Source organism: Diabrotica undecimpunctata, chromosome 1 (assembly GCF_040954645.1).
Source record: "Diabrotica undecimpunctata isolate CICGRU chromosome 1, icDiaUnde3, whole genome shotgun sequence".
Lineage (NCBI taxonomy): Eukaryota > Metazoa > Arthropoda > Insecta > Coleoptera > Chrysomelidae > Diabrotica > Diabrotica undecimpunctata.
This window is the reverse complement of record NC_092803.1, coordinates 47945885-47970177: the sequence shown is the minus strand read 5'-3', so window position 1 is coordinate 47970177 and position 24293 is coordinate 47945885. Positions and strand designations below refer to the sequence as shown.

At 33.4% G+C, this 24293-nt stretch overlaps 1 protein-coding gene across 15 annotated transcripts in view; it reads right to left on the bottom strand.

Moving 5' to 3' along the window:
* Nucleotides 1–24293, bottom strand: part of Pde11 (Phosphodiesterase 11) — a 252073-nt gene that overhangs the window by 129578 nt on the left and 98202 nt on the right. For 7 of the 15 annotated variants that reach the window (XM_072542025.1, XM_072542022.1, XM_072542042.1 and 4 more), the window contains one exon: nt 21746–22329. The exons of the other annotated variants lie outside the window; for them this stretch is intronic. In XM_072542025.1, coding sequence (XP_072398126.1) covers nt 21746–22136 — 391 coding nt within the window. In that variant the 5' untranslated portion in view covers nt 22137–22329. The remainder of the gene's footprint in view (nt 1–21745; nt 22330–24293) is intronic. 15 annotated transcript variants of the gene reach the window in all.

Genomic DNA, 24293 nt, shown 5'->3' with positions numbered 1-24293 from the left:
TTTATTTTAATTCTCTTTTAATTAAAAATCCTCTAAAATAATTTTTACGATAATTTTAGGACATTTTTGTCATCTGTATATGCATTACATTTTGAGCTTGAACATCATGGACATCAAGGTCTTCACTTGCCTCCCTATCATCCGGAGTTAAACACTATCGAAAAAATATGAGCTTTGATCAAAGGTAGAGTGACAACTCATAATACAACATTTAATATAAATGATGTTGAAAATATAGCAAAAACTAAATTTCCAGAAGTGTTATTAGAGGAGTGGATTAATATATGTAAACACGCGCAAAATTATAAAAACATTTAAGTCGAAAAAGAACATTCGTTAGACACTACGCTGGACCACTTATGCAATTTGTTGTTAATACGGGTTTATCCGAAGAAAGCTTTTCTGAGGATGAAGATTGTGATTCAAATTCAGGAATAGAGATCTTAGAATCATGTAACGAATCATAACTAACTAACTTCTTGTTTAGACAAATAAATATATTACTTAATTAGTTAAAATAAACTACTTATTTTTTTTGTATTATTGAATGAAACCCTTTCTTCGGGGTAATTAACAAATTCATTGTTAACTTAATTGGATATACTTGTGAAAAATTCTTTTAAATCTATCTGTTTCCGCCCGCCATTGGTAGAAACAGTCCGCCCACCTGCGTTAAACACTACGTCACATTCCCAAACTTAAATTTGTTGCACTCTATTTTGGGCTCAATATCCTCCTTAAATCCACAATAATATTGAGAAATACAAAAATCTTCTTCTTCAAGTGCCATCTCCGTGGCGGAGGTCGGCAATCATCGTAGCTATTCGGACTTTTGAGACGGCTTCTCACTACCACTCTCTCAGTTTGCGCAGCCATGACATTCTACGCCACCCTATGCTTCTCTTTCCTTGGATCTTTCCCTGCAACATCAGTTGGAGCAAGGAGTATTTATCTCCACATGTAATATGTCCGAGATATTCCAATTTTCTTGTTTTACAATACAAAAATAAAACTCTACAAAACAATAATACGCCCAGTCCTAACATATGATTCAGAGACCTGGACTCTAACAAAAAATAATGAAAACATGTTAGGATGTTTCGAAAGAAAAGTAGTAAGGTGAATCTCTGGAGCAGTGAATGAAAACGGAGTGTGGAGAAGACGATACAACTTCGAACTTTATAGAATATACCTGGAATCTGATATCGTAAAACCTATCAAGATAGGACGTCTGAGGTGGATAGGACATGTATTGCAAATGGAACAAAATGACCCAGCTAGAAAAACGCTCCTTGATAGACCCATTGGTCAGAGAAGGAGAGGAAGACCCATAACAAGGTTCCTTGATAACATCGATGAAGACATGAGAAATATGGGAATTCGTGCTTGTCGGAGAAAGGCGATGGATAGGGACGAGTGGAAAGAATGATGAAATGGCATTATATTCTGCAAGTTTTACAAGATAACTCAAGTTGGTATGACGTCATCGTTTCCAGTATCGCCGCCATCTAGAATTTTTTTTATATACCTTTTCAAAACGATTTTTGGTTATAAAAATAATGTTTTTAACTTCTTTTGGTGTATATTAAAAGTAGAAGTCTTCATCTTTCATACGGTACGTGTAGTATTACCGTAACTTCATTGCTCTATAAGTTATGTTATTACAAAAAAAATGACTTCTGGAATAAACAATTCGAATAACTTTTATTCAAATTAATGAATCCAGCTAAAATTTTGGGGGTTTGTTATGCACTGTAACCCTTCTGAGAGTAATCACAAAAGTGCAAATGAATTTTTACAAAAGTAATAAAAATGAACAATTAACGATGGAACGTGCCTTACTTTGCTGTTTTTTGGAGCAGCAAATGAATTTAAAAAAATTTAGAATACGCCATTTTGAAGGTTTTTATCTCTTCACAGATAAAATGTTTATATTTAAATATAAATACAGTACGTTAAGTTTTCAATTAGATATACACACTATAAATGGCAACACTGCGCGCCGTCGACTTTCCACGAACCTCCGTTGCCCCGTCGCAAATAATTTGTCAATATACAGTGGTTGTGTAAAGCAATAAGAGCGTAGATTTTAAATTTATTTTTGTAAACAACATGTCTGTTTGTACGTCCGCAGAAAAGGTTCAAATAATAAAATGGTTTTATGGTGGTAATTCTGGACAACAGATATTCATTTATTTTCTGTTTTTTGAGTTGAGACCAATTCCTTGCGTACAGTCAGTTCATAATATTGTGAAAAATTTGTTAGAAGAGTTGTTAATGCCTCAAAAATTGTACAAACTGTCACGCTCAAGAAGTGTCACCAGCAAAAGTTGAGGAAAGAGAATACCGGGATACACAAATTTGTGAGTTATATGTTAGTAATGTTACTGTAACGAAAGTATGGAAAAAGCACGATTACAAGAATTTTAAATATTGAAAACGCAACAGTTTTATACAAACGACTACTTTCGAAGAATGGAGTTTTGTGAAACTCTAATAATGAAGGCTAATGATGAACTTAATTTTATTAAAAACATTTTATTTACCGATGAATCTTCTGTGTCGTTAGTAGGGAGACACAATCCTTCCACTATGAGGTATTGGGCGCGGGAAAACCAGCACAGAAGTGTTGTTTACAGAACTCAACGTCCTCAAAAAGATAACGTCTGGACTGCCATTTTATTAGATAACATAATAGGTTCATTTTTTATTGCGGGCAACTTGAATAGTAGAGTATACCTCGATTTGTTACAGAATCATGTTCTTCCCGCTATTCTCAATCTTCCTGATGTAAACCTGGAGAATGTTTGGTTCCATCAAGACGGCTGTTCAGTTCACAACACTCGAATAATACTACTACTACTATCGGTTTACAGCGTTCTCCGACGCCTTCCGACTCCTAACCGCCATTCTTCTCTATTCAGCCATAGGCCTGGAGGGATTTCTCTTTCCTCTAGTTCTTTTTCAATTCCCTCTCTCCAGCTTTTTCTCGGCCTTCCTCTTTTCCTTCTCCCTTGTGGTGTCCACGTCAAAATCTGTTTTGGAATCATGTCATCTGGCATTCTCTGTACAAGGCCGTACCACATTAACTGTTTTGTTTTTATGTCATCAACTCGAATAATTAGGGAGTAAATAAACAATACTTTCCCGAATCGAGTTATCAGTGGAACCGGCGATATTAAGTGGCCTGCGTAATCTCCAGATCTTACACCCATGGACTTCATTTTTTGGGGACATTTAAAAAGTATCATCTACGATCATCCTGAGGCTAGAGCCCAAAGTTTGGATGAATTAAGAAACCGAATGAGAGAAGTTTTCAATTCCGCACAGCAGAAACTCTTACATCTGTCCGCAGAAGTTTTTATGACATATTGGGATACTGTTCAGCCGTAGAAAGTCAAAAATTTGAATCATTTCTGTAGAACATAAAGAATTATTTCCTATTTTAGGAATTATTTTTATTATATTATTTTTTATTTTCCATACGAGTATATTTTTTATTTTATCTTTTTAAAGAAATGAGCTTTTATTTTTAATTCAACCACAAAAAATTGTTCACGTTATTAAAAACTGACACAAATGCACCGCCTTATAATGATCAGTGTATTTTTATCGAGTTTATGTTATAAGAAATGAACCGGGCATACATAAGCAAAACAAAAATCGACGGACTGAGATGCATATACCTTGCGTTGTTATGTGTTAATAAATGCTTTTATCGTTTTCTGTCTAGGAGTCTAAAGGTGGGTACACATATGCTCCGAATGCCGTCTCGAACCCCGTCGCATTCTCAAGTGTGGACGGAGTCATGCAACCGCGTACCGTACCTCGACGCGTCAACAACGTACATCGAAGCGATCCATCGGTTGTCGGTAAAATGCCTTCGCATCAAAAGAAATTTGAGCGCGACAATGTACACCGCGAATTCATGTTTGGACTAGCTTGCGAATCTTTTATCGAATCTCCAGTCATTCAAAATAGTCAGTCTGTTATTTTGAAGGTTGAAGGTGTTTTTAAAGTTGAGTGCATCAAGATGGAATGGACGGAAGAGAATAGTTTACTCTTAATCGAAAATTATCGGGAAAAAGAGATATTATGGGATACAAATAATCCCAGATACTACAATAAGATGAAAAAAACTATGAATGAGAAGAGATTGCTTCTAAAATGCAAATTACAGTGGATGAGTGTAAAAAAAATGACCAATCTTCTATCTGGATTACGGAGAGAAAATCTTGCATCTTGCACATGCAAATTCAACTCAATTACTGCTGGAACGCTAAAATGTTTGGTACAAAGTACGGAGCGGTGTTCGGTTCGTTACTTATTTCAATGCCCCCTGTAACAACGTCGCGAACTTCTGTTGATCGCGTCGCTGTACGCGACGGGGTTCGAGACGGTATTCGGAGCATAATGTGTACCCACCTTAAGGTGTCGGAGGGGATCGGAGAATTACAATTACCTCGTACGAGGCAATGTTGCCGATTTTAGAGCTTATATCTAATTGCGTTTGCAATATCTAATCAAAAACTTAACGTACTGTATATACCTTCCCAATGGTCATAAATGGAAAAATCGCATTTTTCGAAGTAAATTGTTAATAAACAACAAAGCCGAAATTTCTCCAGAAAACTTGGTTTTCTGATTATAGGTATATAATATTATATTAACGGAAGAAACTCATCAAATACCTGGCTATTGCGATATCCTGAACACGGCTGTTTGCTTATTTCCTATTATTATATATTTTAATAGTAATTAAGAGTTAATAAGTACCTAGTTAATCTTCATATCTCCGTAAGATAATACCAAAGACATTATCTTATCTTGATGTCGTATGTTTGATTTCTTTACGACATAATCAATATATATCATAAAGTATTTGTTTACAATTATAACATACGTAACTGCTTTCGTATTCATTCAGTGTTTATCGGAACTTTACACAATTGATCATATGTCAATTGTAATTCGAAGAAATCCAAATAATACTGCAAACATATTATGTTCCTGGACTTTAATTATAATTAAGTGGATTATAATTAAGTGTTGAAGATAACACCAAACAAGGAATTGAAAGCTACACATACTGTAAATCGACTGTAATTTGTACTAAGTTTGGTTAAATTATTGTAAATATAAAATATTTTGATTAATTAGGTTTGATTAATTAATGCTTTGATTTACTATATAACTATACTATACTAATATTGAAAAGAGTACTTCGAGATGTGTGTTGGGTACTAAATGAGAAAGAGGTCCAGCCAAGAACCTAAAATCTCTTTTTGGGAAGTTTCAGGCTCGTTGACTACGTGGACCCATAGAATGGCCACCGTGATCACCGCATCTTACCCCATTAGATTTTTTCTTGCGGGGTTATAAGAACCGACTTTTTAACACCTAATAAACTAAAATTTTGTGTTTTTATTAAAATTTACTAACGTAGCATTTGGAAAATGTTGACTATTTAATCAGTTAATAAATAAGCAAAAATCATTAGTGTAATATACGAGGGTGAATTGATATAAAACTAGCCTTTGATAGAAAAAACAAGTTTTTTGGAATTAAATCGATTTATTTCTCAACATAGTCCCCTTTTAGCTCGATACACTTAGTAAGACGATGTTCCAATTTTTTTTATCCCATCCGAATAGTACTTTTGCTCAAGCTCTTCAAAATTGGCCGAAGTTTCAACGACAACGTGAGCCGGTGCATTGTCTTCGTGAAAGAGCACTATTTTGCGTTCCAAACCGGGGCGTTTTCGACGCAATTCGGCATCGAATCGATCCAATAATGCTGCGTAGCACTCACCATTGATTGTTTTTCCTTTTTCCAAGTAGTCGACGTGGATGATGCCCTTCGCATCCCAGAAAAAAGTCGCCATCACTTTGCCGGCGGAATGTGCACTCTTTGCCTTCTTCGGCGGCCGTTCGTCGCGTTTGCGCCACTGTTTCGACTGTTCTTTGGTTTCCGGTGTGTAATCATGCACCCAGGTTTCATCAACGGTGATAAATCGGCGAAAAAAATCCTTCGGATCGCGCCGTATCATCGCCTAAAGCATCTCCGAAGTGGTCACACGTTTTTGCATTTGATCGATTGTCAGCAAACGCGGCACCCATCGCGCGGAGAGCTTTTTCATGTCCAAATGATGGTGAATGATGTTGTGTACGCGTTCGTAGGAAATGTTTAGGACCTCTATTAACTCGCGAAGCTTAATTCGACGATCTGCCATAATCATGTCATGGAATTTGTTGATCATTTCCGGCGTGGCGAGTTCATTTAGCCTCCCGGGACGCTCATCATCAAAAACACTTGTACGACCACGAACAAATTCAGCTTTCCAAAATTTTACTGTTGCTAACGAAGCTGCAACCTCACCATAAACTTCGTCCAGGTCGGCTTTGATTTGCACATTCGTTTTACCCTTTTTGTGGAGGAACTTAATCACCGAACGATACTCGACTTTTTCCATTTCTCGAAAACACAAAATTTGCTTGCTATTGACGGCTGTAAAAACCAAACTAATTGTTTTTAAAACTTAAAATTTTGACAGACGTCATGTCATGAATGGCAAATGTCAACACCGAAACCAATTCGGTATCAAGTAGCGCCATTTATCAAAGGCTAGTTAATATCAATCTATCCCCGTATTTTTTGGAATGTTTCGTTGAAATGAAGTGTAACATGAGCCCTTTGCTATTGAAAAAAATTATGGCTTGGCTGTCACCTGATGGGGGTTCATCGAAATACCGAAGTCTTTATACCATTGGACATTAGAACAAATTATTATTTAAAGGGGAATAAGCCACAATTAAAGGTTAAACTTCGTTTATTGACGTTTCAATTTCCACTTCGGAAATCGTTCTAGATTTTAGAGAACGATTTCCGAAGTGGAAATTGAAACGTCAATAAACGTACTTTAAACTTTAATTGTGGCTTATTCCCATTTAAATAATAATTACTTTAACATGCCACAAGAAAATAGCTTCAGAACAATTAGAACAAATTTAAAGAAAGATCTATGTATACGAGTGATTTTGTTTAATCTTTAAAATAAAATAAAAATTTGAGTGGTATAGAATTTATCACACAAAAACAATGTTACGTCACGACTTATACAACCTGACGTCACTTGCATTTAAAATTTCCAAAACCTTTGAGTTGAAATTTCCTTAACATAGCTAAAAATACGACACCCTTCCGGAGCTGCTCGATCTTTCATAGGCGTCAACATGGTATTACAAGAAGAAAAATATAATCGTGATTACATCGAGAATGGTAGAATTATATTGATTAAATAACCAAAAACATTTTATGGACATTTTATGGAACATAAGTTTAGTACTTCAAAAAATAATAATTTTAATTAAATAAATTAGAAAATGTAAGTCAATCTTAATAGTAAGAATTCGTATAGAACAGTTTTTAAAACCACTTCAATGGCTATCAAAATTCTTTTCTCCGATATTATGCGGTTTTCCGGATTTTGCTATAAACAACAAGATATTGTAAGACGATCGCAAACCATCATCGTTTCTTTGTGACATCGAAGCGAAGATTTTGTCCAGCGAGGGTCTCTTCTGAAGTTTCTCTTTAAGTTTTTGAAAATATTTCAAATCTTTATCTGTTTTATCAGGGTGACATATTCTCAGATGATCTTCAAGCTTAGATGGCTTTATAGCGTCATTGCTAAAATCTTCGTTGCATAAAAGGCACAAAGGCATTTGCTTGTAGGGCAATGATTGATAATTTTAATTTCTTGCATTGACCCTCATTTTCCTTTTATAGACACCCATTTTTTTTCGCCCACGTAGACGCAGGTTTTCATCGACACCTGTGGGTCGATATGGACCACTTTGGGAACCACTGGTTTATACGATCGTGGATCCAAATCTTGTGGGCAAAGGAATTTTTCGATAAAGAGAAATTCTCGTATCTGTTAGGTCGGTAACAAGTGATGTTTTGAAAAAAACTAAGAAACCTATAACAGCGGACAATAGAATCTTTAGTACAAACATACAATACACAAAAACCGACGCATGAAAAAAATTGAGTCAGACGGATGAAGAAGAAAGAAAAAAAGGAAGAGATTATTTTAATATTTTAAACACATAAAACTTGACAGTTCTGAAACTGACAGTGATCTGATTAACGCGAACACTAAGTTAATATCGTTTTTTCCATAGCTAATGTTAAAGTGTTTTGAGTAGATAAAGTATCACTTTAACCGCAAGGGTAGATAAAGTGACACTTTAAAAGCAAGAGTAGATAAAATGTTTTAACTTTTTTTTATTCAATAAAATTTACAAATTCAAACACATTAAGGATTAAAAACAACTGAAATTTTACAATTAACATTATTAGAAATATCTATTTTTGGAGCATCACAACTTGTACTCGTTTGCTTAAACACTTGATTCGAGGTACTGGATTAGTTCTTTTCCGTTCATTTCGTATTTATTCACTTTGTACACAAAACGCAACAATATTCTCCACAAAAACCAAAACGTAACATTTGTTTGGCATTTTTTGACAAAGTAATTCATATCCCTAGCAACGGATCAACACAATTGCGATTTGTGTGCTAAAAATTACAATTTTCTTTGAAATTCTATTTTTCACCTGAACTTGAAGTCTTGCTATAGAAAAAAATGTTGTATTGCACACGACGATAAGATCGTATTATCTTCTCGAGCATAATTAGCGTCTCGACTGACGTCTCGACGCTAAAAAACGCTCTCGAAGATAAAGTACAATTTTATCGTCTTGTACAATAAATAACTATTTTGATAAATTAAAATTACTCAAATCTTCCGATATTTAAAAATTATGAAATTATTTTTACACTATTTCATTTAAAAAGAATTATTTGGACAGTATAAACAGTTTCAAGTTAAATTTTAAAACTTTTTATAGTCATCGATATAACTCACATTTACAGAATATTTCTAAAAGCGTTCTTCCTCTACCATAAAAGAACTTTTCACGAAGATATTAGATTTCGATCTGACCTACATAAAACATGCCACAAATACAGGAACTAAATTTTCTTGAGTGGTCTAAAAATACATTTTATATGACATGATTTCTACATTAGAATACAAAAACCTCTTCAGATCGTCCTTAAGTGACCGACTTCCTCGATATCCTCCATAAAATAGGTCAGTGGTGGAGTGTCGTCATTCCCATATTTATTATGTGTAATATATATATATATATATATATATATATATATATATATATATATATATATATATATATATATATATATATATATATATATATATATATATTGTTTGTTATTTCCTGACCGTAAATTTTTAAATAGAAACTTTTTAATTCCTGGGTTTGTCTGTCTGTTTAAATAAAACACTTAATTATAGCTTATATAGTTTAAACGTTTCAGCTATTTGACATTTTCAATAAGTACTTGACATTACATAATACACACAATTATATTTTATGTCTGCAATCTTTGGTGGTCTTACATGGAATTCAAACTGACGCCTAACTATATATTGGAAAGATTTTTGATATCTAGAAAAAAAAATTTATCCACCAGGATTTTACAACCATTTCATTAAAAACGAAGTTGCACTGTCAGAAATCAATCTATGTAATTCCGATACCAATCCAATACAAACCAAAACCATACCCAGCAATAATAATAGTAATGTTACTAAATCAAACAAACACTATATATCCTTACCATACATTAATGGATTCTCTGAACAAATGTCGAAAATGTTGACAACATATTATATCAATGTTGGACAAAAATAAAAAAATAGTCAAAAACATATTTTTCAAAATTTAAACTCAATATTAATAAATATCATCAGTCATAATAAATTGAATTGATTTTTAAATGCGCCGTATGCACTCGTATTTTGAAGTACCTGCTATATGCATTTTAGGCAAAATTGCTAAAAATATAGGTTACTGTAATAGTAAGGTAAGATCAATGACGTATAATATAGTATACGTCGTTGGTTAAGTAAAACTAAATAAAATTAAGTAAAAGATATACCTGTAAAAAGGCTGCTATACCGTTTCTGCTTCATTTCCCATGTAAAATCCCATAGAAGATGCTAAGGTTCATTCTGCTCACTTTTTGAGCGTTTTGTTGTGGGGGTAAAATATTTCGCAGGATCGTGACGTATAATACATCACTGAAAAGGAGAGCGGGTAGCGAATATGTTCACATAGAGAAAACAAAAGGGCATTTGCATCATATCTCCTTTGTTATTTATCCGATTGGAGCGTGTGATACGTTAAATGAAAGGGAAGGATATAACGAATATATGAAGATAGAAAAAAACAAACAAGGCGACTATGAAAAGGGCACTACACGGTGTCTTTCATATGATAAATGGCATATCACATGACACAGGTAAATTTGCTTTTGTGACCCGAAAAAGGCTTGTGAATGATTACAAAATAAACAGGTTATGTGCTTGTGTGAAGCGCTTAAAGACTTTTTAGAATTATTGTGATTTGGGACCTTCTGAATTATGTAAATTAGTATATTTATTAGTTTTAAATAATTTCAATGAAAAGAATATGTTTCATTGAATAAACATCATGGGAAATCTGTTGAACTATTTTTCAAGGATTAATTTTTGTTATCAATAAAACAGGTCATTAAAGGTAGACAGTTTGTTTTGTCTTGTATGTTTTGTACAAAATTATGGAATTTGAAAGTAGATTTTTGAGACGTGGGTTTTTTTGTTCTGAATGGGAGAGAATGATTGTTTAAAAAAAATATGAAAGGAATTGACATATTAGAGGAAATGTTTGGAAACCAAAAGGATCGGGATCTGGTGTTTAACTTTAAGCGAGAGAAAAAATATAGTGCCGGTAGTTTTCGTAGATAAGGAGAGTTTGGAAGCCAAAAGGAGATAGAAACGTTTGTGATCGACAGTCCTGTTTTTATAAGCAGAACCAGGAAAGAGTCGCTAGGAAGCTATTTAAAATTTTTCTTTTAGTAAAGTTCAGAGGCAAAGTTTTGAGAAGAGACAATTAATTAAACTCAACTTGTATGATTTTTTTGTGTTAGTTTTATGTGTAAAAGCTATATGATTTAGGGAAACATTTATTTCTAAGGGATTTGTTTATGTGTATGAAAATTTTCAAAGGTATTTTATTATTATGTTTTAATTGTATTGCACAAATATGAATTACTTTATTTATTCCCTTCTATTCCTCTTGTTACTACAAAAGGAAAAGGTATTTCTGAACTCAAATAAGAAGCCTGAGATAAGAAAATATATAATTATCAATTTGGCGTCTGTAATAAAAATTAATCACATATAAATAATAAAATTCATTAATTTTTTTTTGTTTTTGATTTGCTAATTATCTGTAAATTAATCAGATATAATCAGATAATTTACTAATTGATGCCAAAGTCACAATAACATAATATTTATAGATTCTGTATTTTTTCTAAATTTTCTTCTTTTAATGCACTGTTGTTTAGATTCCTTCAGTAGCACACCTAGAATTTGCCTCAGGGGGGGTAGGGGAAGGTTTGGTTGGTCACCGAAATTTTTTTATGATGTTACCTCCATTTTGAGTCCTTAAAATGTGTAAGTAACAGTGTCGGAATAGGGCCCTGGGGGGGTTTAACTGGATTCCTTACGTCTACTTTCTCGGAGGTCTGCCTCTTTTTTATTTTCTTCAATTTTATATTTATTTTAGAAATAATGGTGTTCTGAATTCATACTGCATCTGCTGCGGGGTATGCCTTTATCGATTTTATGCTGTTTCTATTTTTAGTGTTAATCAACAAAAAGTCGATTTGGTTTCTCTCCTCGTTTTTAAAGTTTAAAGAACGTATCTGAGATGACCATTTTGGGGGTCTAAACAGAGAGAAATGTAAATCTTACCTGACATAATTGATAATGAGAAATTTGTCGATTGGACATTTTAATCCTTTCTAAAAAACGCTTCATAATCATATTTTGAACAGATTATGCAGGCAGCCACGTTATTGGTTTATTAAAATTACTACAAAATTTAATACCAAGAGAGTTCCAAATGATTTTAAAATTTTTCGTCAACGTTTTATTACATCACGTTGAGGATTAACAGCTGTGTCATACAGACAGACCTTGTTATCAATAATTTTTAAACAGAGTCTAAATTCATCATTCCAAAATAATGTAAACAAAATGAAAATCATCAGTTATATCCTACCTTTTTCTAAAAATAATTTAAGAAGGTAAAATTTTGGCATTGTTATTTAAAAAATCAGTTCGGCGTTTCCTGAGTTTGGTTTGATAGACTGATGCCCTTTTAACAAATACGCAATGATATATGGATGATATAGAGCAATACTAGATAAAAAAAAACAAAAAGCAGCGTTTCAAATGAGTTATTAATTTTTTTTTTAGGTCACTTTTTTCTTCTGACATGGTTTCTTCTTTCTACAAATTTCTTAGAAAGTGATACGAGATGCATTCATAATAATTTTAGATACGTCTATGATTTTTGTGACTAACGGTTTCAACTGAAGTCGGGAGAAAAGTTCGATCTCAGTATCCGCTAAAAATAAAAGTTTCATCGATTCGTGACGCGCGAATTGTTCAACACCCCCAACAGCAACAGCAATAATTACAGCTTTATGATGGCGTCATTGATGAAGGCAAACGGCATTAATCCTCTATTTTAGCAGAAGTTATACGAAACGGGTTAATTAAGCCCTTCGTTATAACCTGCTAATAAGCTTCAGTTTGAATTATTTGTAAATTTAGCTTCAATATTTTACATTTTGTGGTAATTTTAGTAATGGATGGTGCCTTCATTACATCTATGTTAGTAAATATGGAGTTACAGCTGTTTTACATAGTGGAACAATTATCAGTTGTCATATTTTGATTCAAAGGTTTGTACTCTTACCGAAGCGTACGTTGTAATATCTGGATTATCTTTAAAAAATTTCTTAAGGAATTTCTCCATTTGGCCCTAGGTATGCTCCCAGGGATTTATTTTTAATAGATATGACGGCAAGTTCACTTCCATTCAGAATATTTCTTAAAAAGAGGTTACTCTTATAAGTGCACCCCTCCACGCATACAGAAAAGTACCCTGCTGCCGGACATTAGATTTTAATATATATATATATATATATATATATATATATATATATATATATATATATATATATATATATATATATATATATATATATACATATAATATATATATATATATATACATATAATATATATATATATATACATATAATATATTTATATATATATATATATATATATATATATATAGATATATATATATATATATATATATATATATTGCTGCAAACCCAATATTTATCGTTTACTTCCTTACGTTGTCAGCAAATACTTCTGGTTCATTATATATATATATATATATATATATATATATATATATATATATATATATATATATATATATATTCAGATGGGTTTGAAAAGACACCAAAGCATCCCTGCCATGGGGCCAAATGACAGGTCACAAAATTAATTTTGAAAACTCTAGAACCATAGCCCCCATCCGCTTCTATAAACCAAGAATTATCCGAGAATCCATAGAAATAGAAAAAAGACCAAATTGCCTTAACAAAAGAGATGACGCCATACGGTTACCTTCCACATGAAGACCTCTCATAAAGAAAATATCGCCCCCTCCATCCTCGAATCAAAATCCCACTATCGGAAATGTTCGCGCCAACCCCCCGAAATTTATCAGTTATTGGATACCCATATCAACTAATATCACGAGAAAATCCTTAGTTTTCTAGTTTATTATACTTAGGCTAGCCTTCCACTTGCGATTTTTAGCCGCGCTATTGTTTAGTCGCAAAGATTGAACACATTGTCTCAAATACAAGTCAATCCATTTGCGACTAAATAATCACAGCGATTAAGAAAATGCAACCTGTCTTATTTTTACCGCGATGTGATAGTCGCCCTGCCACAAGGAATCATATGGACAAGCATAGATATGCATCCACTTACGATTGTTTAGTCGCGATTCTGAAGCCAGCTCAGCCTGGTGTATCTTCAACAATGTATAATTTTAAATTTTTTTAAAATGTCAGACAACGAGGAATATGCTGGAAATGTTGGGGGCATTTTGAGTATTATTGGTTCAGAGTGGATGATTAATCAAAACTACTTTTTGACATGCGGTATTGTCTGCCCAAGAAAAAATCTTTGATTTGTTAGCGGATGAATCCAATAACGATGCTTTCGTCGTTTACTTCTCAGCCGAAGCAAAAGGGCGATCACACAAGTAGTTTTGATATCATCCGTTGGGAAACAGATGTAATTCAGCGATTTATAAATCGCAGTGGATGCACCCTCTAGATTTTCTACGACAGCGATTTTTTGTCGCTGCGACTAAAAATCGCAAGTGGAGGGCTAGTCTTAAAGACATGGCAGAGCTATGCAGTAATAACGAAAAATTATCCATACTTTCCTAGCGTAATTTGGTACAGTTGTATTCTTAACACAAAAACTCATCTACACGTAAACATATGCAAAACCTATGCTAATAAAAAACGTAATAAGTGAATTAGCAATTTTAGGTGTTTCCAACTTTGTAGATGTTTTAAATTTATGAGAAAAAACAGCGAAAATGAAAAATGCGATAAAATCTAAGTGAGTAGGTACTTGAATAATTTATTTTTAAATGGCATCACAGCATAACGTCAAGGGGAAAAACTACATTAGAAAATCCCAAGCAAATAAAATACATTTTTCTAGAGAAACATTCGAATCCGTTTATGTATGAAAAAAAATCTCAATACGTTATTATAATTTCAGTTAAGGAAAATTTTAAAAGAAATCAAAATCATTTTACAAAAGTTCCATGAAGCTTACCGAGAAATATTTTTAAAATTATGTTTTAGTTAAAGAAATATGACATTTCCAATCGGAAAACTATTAAAATTTCCACATTCAAATGACTTTTTATGAGCAATTTTTTGTTCGCTGTTACTCATTATTTGATTCTGACTTTGATAGAAGAAACAGGCAAAACTAATTTTATCGATTTGTTTCACCTTCCTCTTTTAAAGTTTTATTTCTGCAAAATGTATTTTTTCTTATCTGATATGAAGTCTTATTTCCTACTTTATTCTCTTAGATTAGAAGATGTGTTTATAATAATAGAATATCTTAGAGATCGGTGAAATAAGCGAAATTTTACCGTGTTCAAGACTTTGAAATCGCCAGGTATTTGAAGAGTTTTTCAGTTAATAAATATATGACAGTCTACAACAAGAACAAGTATGTCTTCCAATTAGTATAGATAGAGTATGTACTAAATTTCCATGACGAGAATAATTAAATTACTGATTGACTATTTGAAAGAAATAAATATTGCCATTTAAATGAAACATAGATACACACAACCAAAGTTATATGGAATCATCTGGTATTTCTTATTATTTCAAGCGAATTTCTCTTGAAATAATAAACTAAAACCACTTGTTTTAAGGTTTATAACATAAAAATTTTCACTGTGAAACGATTAATGTTTAAATTGTTTTTATTTATTTGTGTTTTTTAGTAGTCAGTGTAACCACCCCTAACCCTTATGCAAGTTTCAATTTGCGTGGGCACGCTCCTAAACAAATTGTCAATATTTTGTTGTGGCAGGTTGTTCCATTCTTCAAGAGCAGCTTGTACTAGCTGTGTAGTGTTTGATTTTCCCGGTGAGTTCTAATTCTTCTTTTAAGCATATCCCGCAATTGTTCTATAGGGTTAAGGTCGGGTGAGTAACCAGGTCACTCCAGAATAGTGATATATTTTGCTTCAAGGAAGTCAATAATCACTCTGCTGATATGTGGAGGCGCATTATCATGCATGAAAATTAAATTTTCTCCCATTGCACCTCTCCAGAGCCTAACTACAGGTTCTAGAACTAAATCCGCATACCTACGAGCTGTAAAAGTTGGTTGAATGAAAATTAAAGAAGTTTTTTTACTGATCATAATGCCTCCTCAGAACATGATACTTCCTCCTTTATATCTGTGAACAAATCTGGTAATATCCGTTTGTGCTTGTCTTCTTCGTTCTTTAAGTACATGAATTCGTCGATCATGTTCCAGTTTTGGTGTTAAAGACACCAATTTAAGCGATCAATATTGAGCTGTCTGGATAACTTGGGAACCCGCAACTGTTTACTCACACCTGTAGCTTCTATAAAGTTGCCTTTGGAGCTGTGGGTGAGAAATTGTTGGGCCTCTTCTAGATAATTGGCCAATGAAACGATCGTGGCGAGCCATTGTTACTTTTTGGCCACTTTGTCTATTCTTAAGCGCTACTAATTCCTGATACCTAGCATACGTTTTTGACACAACGCCCTGTGTTACGCCAACCACTGCCGCTATATTCCTCTGAGACATTCCTTGTTCCACAAGACCAAAAATCTTTCTCCTTTCAACGCAAAAGTAAGTTTATTTATTTTCGTTTAATGTAAAACTAAAGCAAATAATCTATAACGTACCGAGCTGTGTTATTTGATTGTTTTATCGATGTGTTAATTTTTAATAAAAACCTTTATTCTTCGCGACAATAACAAGTTTTTTCAGAAGAAATTAATATTGGTTTGAAATACATGGTGATTCCATATAAGTTTGGTTGTATGTATACAAATAGATATAAAAAAAAACTAATATATCATGCAAAAAAAATACGGACCTGCTTTCAAGCCACATTCTCTCTCTGTATCTCTCTCTCTCTTTCCCGCACACACACACACACACACCACACTAACCCCCCGCACATACACAAACATACCTATAATAAGAAAAACTACACTTTTCTTGAGATATTTCGGCGTCGATTTTTAATTATCAACAATTTAGTGCAAAAAATTCGATTTTTCTAATTTTCGCTTACATTACAATACACTTAAATTACAATTTATTAAGAAATAAAAAACCTTTAACATTGCATACCTATTTAAATTTTTTTACATTTTATTGCTCCAAAAACAGAAAAATAAGGCAAAACCAATAATTACTTATAACTTTTGTAAAAATTAACATTCACTTTCGTGATTGCTGTTTAAGGAAGATCTTGTAGTGCTTAACAAACCTTCAAAATTTTAGCTGGATCCATAAATTAGCTTAAAAGTTATTAAAATTGTTTATTCTATAGTTCATTTTTTTTTGTAATAACATATAAGACATAACAATAATGAAGATACGGTAATTCTACTTTTACCCAAATTTCAAGCCAAAGAAACCATTTAATATCTAACCGGCAGCTGCCAGGCATTTCCTGGCAGCTCACGGTAAAATGCTTCCCGGAAGATCCTTCATCAAGAGATAGGCTATCAAACTCAGACTTCTCCAAGCAAACCATCTCCCATATAATCAATGTGTTCCTGAGACTATTCTTTAGAATGACAACTGCAAGCTATACTGAGACTGTGCTCACAGACCAAACAGTCGCACGTAATAGACCAGATTATACCAGAATATGGGTGCCAGGAATAAATGGGAAACTTTGTATAAAAGTGTTACTTATGCTCATAACATAATAGTCACTATTATTTAATTCATCCAACTCTGCCCAATAGCATTCCTCACCTAATCTTTTCTCCTTCCAAATCATATGCTTCCACTATTACTAACATTAAAATTCATCATGGTTGCTTTCCAGCTCATCTATTTAAAATATGAGTCTTTCAAAGCCCCTTTTATGAGTGCAGCAACACTTCAGTGGGAGACTTAAATCACCAATTTTTCGAATGTACCAAACACATGGGATCATCCAAATGGTACAAACTACACATTGCGGGTCCAGTTAAGATATCATGTTCAATTGCCTAATTCAACAAATCAGTGTAAGGTCTCTTAATTGATTTTTTCAGGAAAACAAAAATAAATATTTAGCATGAATAGCTTAAAAAATTTTGAGGTAGTCACTAAAATACAAATGATATCCACAAGTACATACTATTTAAAAATACGTAGATTACAATACATTTAATTTTAAGTCAGTAATATTTCATTAATAAGATCTGTGGCTAATGAACATAGTTCGCAGCTAAACCTCTCCAAATTAACGAGACAAACAACACTAATTCAATAGTGTAGATGCAAAATTCATATTCTCCACGTTTCTTAATTTTCGGAAAAATGAGAAACACTGCTTTATACTGAAGGCCATGGTATAATGCTTTATGGTTGTATTTTACGAGGATTGTTTTGTAAATTTAATTTAAAATTCAGACTATGAGAGTTTTACACCAAACTCTCATAGATAATGATAGTTATGAAGCAACGTATTTGAACTTTGATTTATTTATATTTTAACTTTAAATTAAAAACTAGAACGAAGAAAAATAAGGTGATTTATAAAGCTATGATTTTTGTGGGTAAGCAATGAAAACATTAATTAAATTATTTTATTTTGATTTAATTTTTAACAAATAATTAAATTTATTTGATGTTTTACTCTTTAAAACTAATTATTATTTTGAGGTTTCAACCACTTTCAAAGTGCATTTATTCGAGCATTTAACCTTATATCAATCTAATTATTATTTGTTTTATAAACCAGATTTTTTTTATTGTTTTAGATACTGTTTTAGATATTTTTTTTAAACATTAAGGATGTTAACTTCTTCGATGTGTTGCAAACTGATTCGGGTTCTGCATTGTGATCAGCCCATCGATGACATTTTTGTAGAAGAGTAAATTCTCCTTTTATTTCTCATTGTTCCTCCACTGATGCCCGTAATGCGTCTTTAACAAGTTGTTGACGTCAACTTTAATCACAAACAAAGGAAGAGGATACAGAATGAGAAACAAAGAAATAGAAATACTTTGTTACGCAGACGATGCAATATTGATAGCCCAAGATGAAGATAGTCTGCAAAGACTGGTCCACAGATTTAACATAAGAGCAAAAGAATTTAATATGACAATCTCATCTCAGAAAACTAAAACAATAGTAGTCAGCAAAGAACCAACCAGATGTAAAATAGAAATTGACGGCATCAGTATTGAACAAGTAATGGAAAATTACACTGTCCAGCTATGGAGACCTGGACAAAGAAGTGAGAGATCAAGTACAAAAAGCAAATAGACTAGCAGGATGCCTTAGTAACACTATATGACGAAACAGACACATTAACACTAAGATGAAGTCAAGAATTTATAACGCCAGTGTAAGACCAATAATGAAATGTCTCAGAAACAAGACCCGACAAAGCCACAAGTGAGTACTGAAAAGAATTACAGGAAATACGCTGAAAGATCGAAAGGGAAGTGAAGACAGAAGAAAGTGTAATGTACAGTGTATAAATAAATTGACATAAAATAGAAAAAAAGAATGGAATAACCACAGCAGAATTGAGGAGACTCGTATCGTCAAAATAGCAAGAGATAAGTCACCAATCGGCAAAAGAAGTATCGGATGACCGCGCAAAATATGGAGTGACAACCTTCCATAGAGGTATTAATCCGCCAATGAACAAGCAGACTTGCTTATAAAGAGGAAGAAGAACTTTTTTCACTGGTTTCGTCGCAAAATACGCACAGTAGTGCCTGCATCTCTGTCTAATGGGCCGGGTTATCGACCACGTATTGGTCATTTATGTCACGTGATCGATAAACTTGGCAAATTAGAAAGAGATGCAGGGACTGTTTTGCATCAGTTTTCTCTGTCGCCCTGGGGGGCAAGGGCTGGTATTGTACTGATCAGTCTTGTATTATAATGAGGTTAACAAAACAACACCGGAATGACGACAATCAGATGATGCGCCCTATGCACCCTGATCGGTCAAATTAGAGAATGTGAATTTTGCTGCAACTCATCTGTTGGATAATGTGACTTATGTCTTAGAACTTCATTTTTAGTATGTTTTTTCGACATTAAAACGTGAGTTTTGATTCAAAATATTATCGATTGGCCTTTAAAATTCATTAATATACATAATTCAAATATATGAAAATTTGGAGAATGTGAATGTTGCATCTTCACAATTTAATTTATGTGGCGATACTTAACAACAATAAACCTTGTGTTAAATATAACGAAAAGATCGCCAAGTATAGAGATCTGGAAAGTACTCAGACAATACCTATTATTCTCTCTACTACTAAAGTCGTTCCGAAGAATCTCCTAGAAATCATAGAGTAGCCGGGTCTAAATGAACATGTCTATAAGACCACGCAGAAAACTGTGCTACTATCAACGTCCAGATGTGTACGAAAATTTTTGCGAGATTATAGTCCTGCATACCAAGTCACATAGGGCTCGATAACACGGAAATAGTGTTACATGTGAAACGATGCTACACAACTATGAACGGTTTGGATAACTAGACTATTACAATTCATTTTACTTAACGTATGTATCTGAAGCATAAAAATAGAAAACATTAATTAGGTATTAATTTCCAAAAGTCTTAAACTTGTTGGAACTGAATAGTTTCATATGAATCTCTTTGAGAATTTGAAAAATCAAAAGGCACCCAGAAAATTATTTAATGAATAATCAAATTTTAAAGTTATTTATTATTTTGCTTGTCAAAGATTTGTAATTTTTGGATATTTGGATCTCCTCGACCTTCTCTTCTTGGCCACCTTTTATGCTATCTTTTATGTCTTTTTATTTTTTTTCGGAAACCTTGTGTTTTTGAGAATCCTTTTTAAAAGGTTACTAGGGCAGATTAATATTGAGAATTTTTATACACGATTGTAGAAATAAAGAAACCTTTAAAAACTAGAGATAGATAAAGAAAAGCAGAGAATTGCTTTCTCGGATCCATCTCTAGGATCCATCTAATCTTTATATTTCAAGTGGAAATTAATTTACAGGTCAAAGCTGCCCACTAATAAATCGGCGATCCATATAGAGGTCAATAAGTTCTAGTAAAAATAGTAATATTATTATTTATGATAAAAAGTTTGGTGTACGCTGAACAAACCGTTCTTTCAGGCATATATTAATTTTTGTTGTTTGTTAATTTTTTTGTTTAATAGTGTTTTCTTGTTATTATTATTATTATTTTAAGTTAGAAAATATATATCTATTTAATTTCTGATAATAAGTAGCGTCGACAAACAACAACGAATAAAAAGCGAGCAAAAACTAGTAACAAGAGCCCCACTAGATCTCAATCCTTTTGATAACGTAGGTATCTGGGATTAGGAAATTTTTCCCTTAGAGGGAGTGAGAGAGCTGTATGGCTAAATCTGGATAATAATAATAACTCTCTGAAAACTTGTTAACCTCGTTAGAAGAGCTGGAAAGTGCGTAGATGATACTGAAACGGGCTGCTGTAAAAGCTGTGATCGAAATAAATAAATAAAAAACAAAATAATAGCCCGAGCAGAAAAAAGATAGTGAAACATAGAAAGAAGATAAAAAGACAAAATTTAGCCCAGCGCATTCTAAAGAGAAATGTGTTAAGGAAAATAAGTGGAGCTACGAGTATTTAGCAGGACTGTATTTCAAGCGGTAGAATACATGTGGAAACTGTCTTGATATTATTATGATTCAGATATCATAACAGATGCCACGCCACGAAGACCGTTTTACATAAGAGGCATGTCTAACGAACTGCAAACAAGAGGTCGATTTAAAGAAATTCCTCCAGAACGTGAAACATGATTTGCGTAGACGTAAATCAAGCCCACGGTTAAAAAAATGTTGAGGGGCGGACTACGTAGCAATTCAAGTGATGCAGGTGTCAAAGAATATGTAAGATAGATACATGGTAGACTTACCTTTCTTATGCCTGCAGTTGAATTTGCACATACTGAAAGATTGTCCCATCGATCGTAGAGACCCCCTTCTGATGATAGATCGGTGCCGGGTGGGATTCGTGCCTAGCGTAGGGGAAGGGGCCGCCCGGGGGCAGAGCCCCACATCGCGCCACCACCCCTTTAATGTTACCGCCACCCCTGATGCTTTACCAATTATGCTTTTATTCTTCTTCCTTGAAAGAGAAATGATGTCACTGGTGAACCACCGCCAATGTACTTTGAAATCCTTAACGGGTGTTTTGAACAATTTTAAATGGAGGTTATCTTTGTCTACTGATAGCTTTAAGGAAGCCGTTTTTAACTGGTTGCTTCTATCTTTTGAACAAATCCTAACCTTGATCAAATTTATCATATAAAACGTTTATTCTACAGTTGCTTGATCTATTTTTGTTTATTTTAGTTTAGTTGCTGTTGTTACCGGATTCTCCTACGGGTTTGTTTTTGGACCACGAATATAATTTGGAAGCTTTGCAATTCTTGGACTTTGTTCAAACTCATAAAAAATTGTTTCATATCTATCTGATATTCTTCTTATTGTACTGCAACTAAAATTGAAGAGAACTTTGTGTTAACTAATAGTAATGTAAAACAGGCACTTCAAGCTTGTGTGGATGCTAATATTTTAGAGATAAAATGAAACCTTTATGGTTTTTCTTTAAAAATAAAGCCTAATACTTAAAACGTTCTTAAACATTGGCTAGCATTAGCAATTTATGCATTGTATACAGGGTGTTTACAAAAAAGGTAACAACGTCCCTAGGAAAAGCAAAAAACTAAAAAAAAAATTGGGGCGTGCTTAGTAAAAAAATTTTGTAACACCATCCGTTTTCAAGATAAAGGGCGTTGAAGAAAAAAAAAATTACACATTTTTCATGATTTTGGCGAAACTACTGGCAACACTGTACCTAATGCAATTTTATACGAATATGTTTTGGAAGCTGATACATCCTATGAATTTTTTATATCTGGCACTCATAGAGGGCGCTAGTTACAAGGTTCGTACCAAGTATTATTTAACATAACTTTTTTCATACAATTTTACACCAAAAAGGTGTACTGTCTACCATTTTCGAAATATTTTGATTTGAAAATTTTGAAGTAATAAGCGGTGTTGGTAAGAGGTCTCCCAATAAGAATGTCCTGATGTTTTTTTTTAAACGAAAACGGTAAAAATTGCTGTACCCAAATCAAAAAATTTTTTTGTTGCAAAATATAATAGATAACAATTATGTTCCGAATAACACATCATTCAAATGTCCACCGCGACTACGTCTGCAGGAGCGAATCCGATGAACCTAATTTTCGGCCACTTTATGCAAAATATCCGCATTAATCTCACGAATGGTGTGCTTTATGTTCCTCTTCAAGTCTTCAATAGATTGTGGTTTGTTCACATAGACCAATGACTTAACATAGCCCCATAAAAAATAATCCAACGGTGTTAAATCGCAGCTTCTTGGAGGCCCAGCATCTGGTCGAAGTTGCTGAATTCTCCTGGGATCTCTGGCATCAAGAGAAATCAATGTTTCCCGGAACTTATTCTTCAATAAATCAATGGTTGGGGCAGTAGTGTGACATGTGGCACCGTCCTGTTGGAAAAACACGCCATCCAAATCCATTTGATTCAACTGAGGCCACAAAAAATCCGTTATCATCGTTCGATACCTTTCACCGTTGACTGCTACACCATGTTCGAAAAAATAAGGTCCGATGATGCCACCATGCCATAAACCGCAGCAGAGAGTGACTTTTTCTGGATGCAAAGGCTTCTCAAGAATCTCATGTGGATTATTTTCACTCCAAAAACAACAATTTTGCTTATTCACAAAGCCGTTTAATCAAAAATGAGCTTCATCGGATAAGATTATTTTTTTTAAAAAACCGCCATCAATTTCGAGTTTGTCTAGTGCCCAATCAGCGAACAAACGACGCTTATGATAGTCAAGTGGCTTCAGTTCTTGAGTCAGAACAATCTTGTAAGAGTGTAGGCCTAAATCTTCTCTCAGAATTCGCCAAGTTGTCATTCTGGTGAGTCCAAGTTCTTGAGAACGTCGATTTACGGACACATTTGCATGCTCCGCTACACTGGCTCTTACAGCAGTAATATTGTCCTGAGTTCTTGCATTTCGGCGTCTAGTTGGTGGTTTCGTATCGTGCAGAGTAAATTCACGTTCAAACTTTTCCACGATTCGACGAATTACAAGCACATCAAGACGATGATTTGGTCCATAACTTTCACATAATGCACGATAGGTATTCACAAAAGAACGATTATTAGCATAAAATTTTAGGATAATTTCCAAACGTTGTTCAAGCATATATCTTGGCATGGTAATTTGTTAGAGTATACTTAATACAAACGTCAACAAGTGACAGTTCTACCATTTTCAAAATGGCCGCTATGACATTTCAAAAACAGGACGTCCCTATTGGGAAACCCATTATAAAGTAATGATAAAGTTAGTAGTTAGAAAAAATCACAAGAAAATTAAAATAAAAACTAAGAACA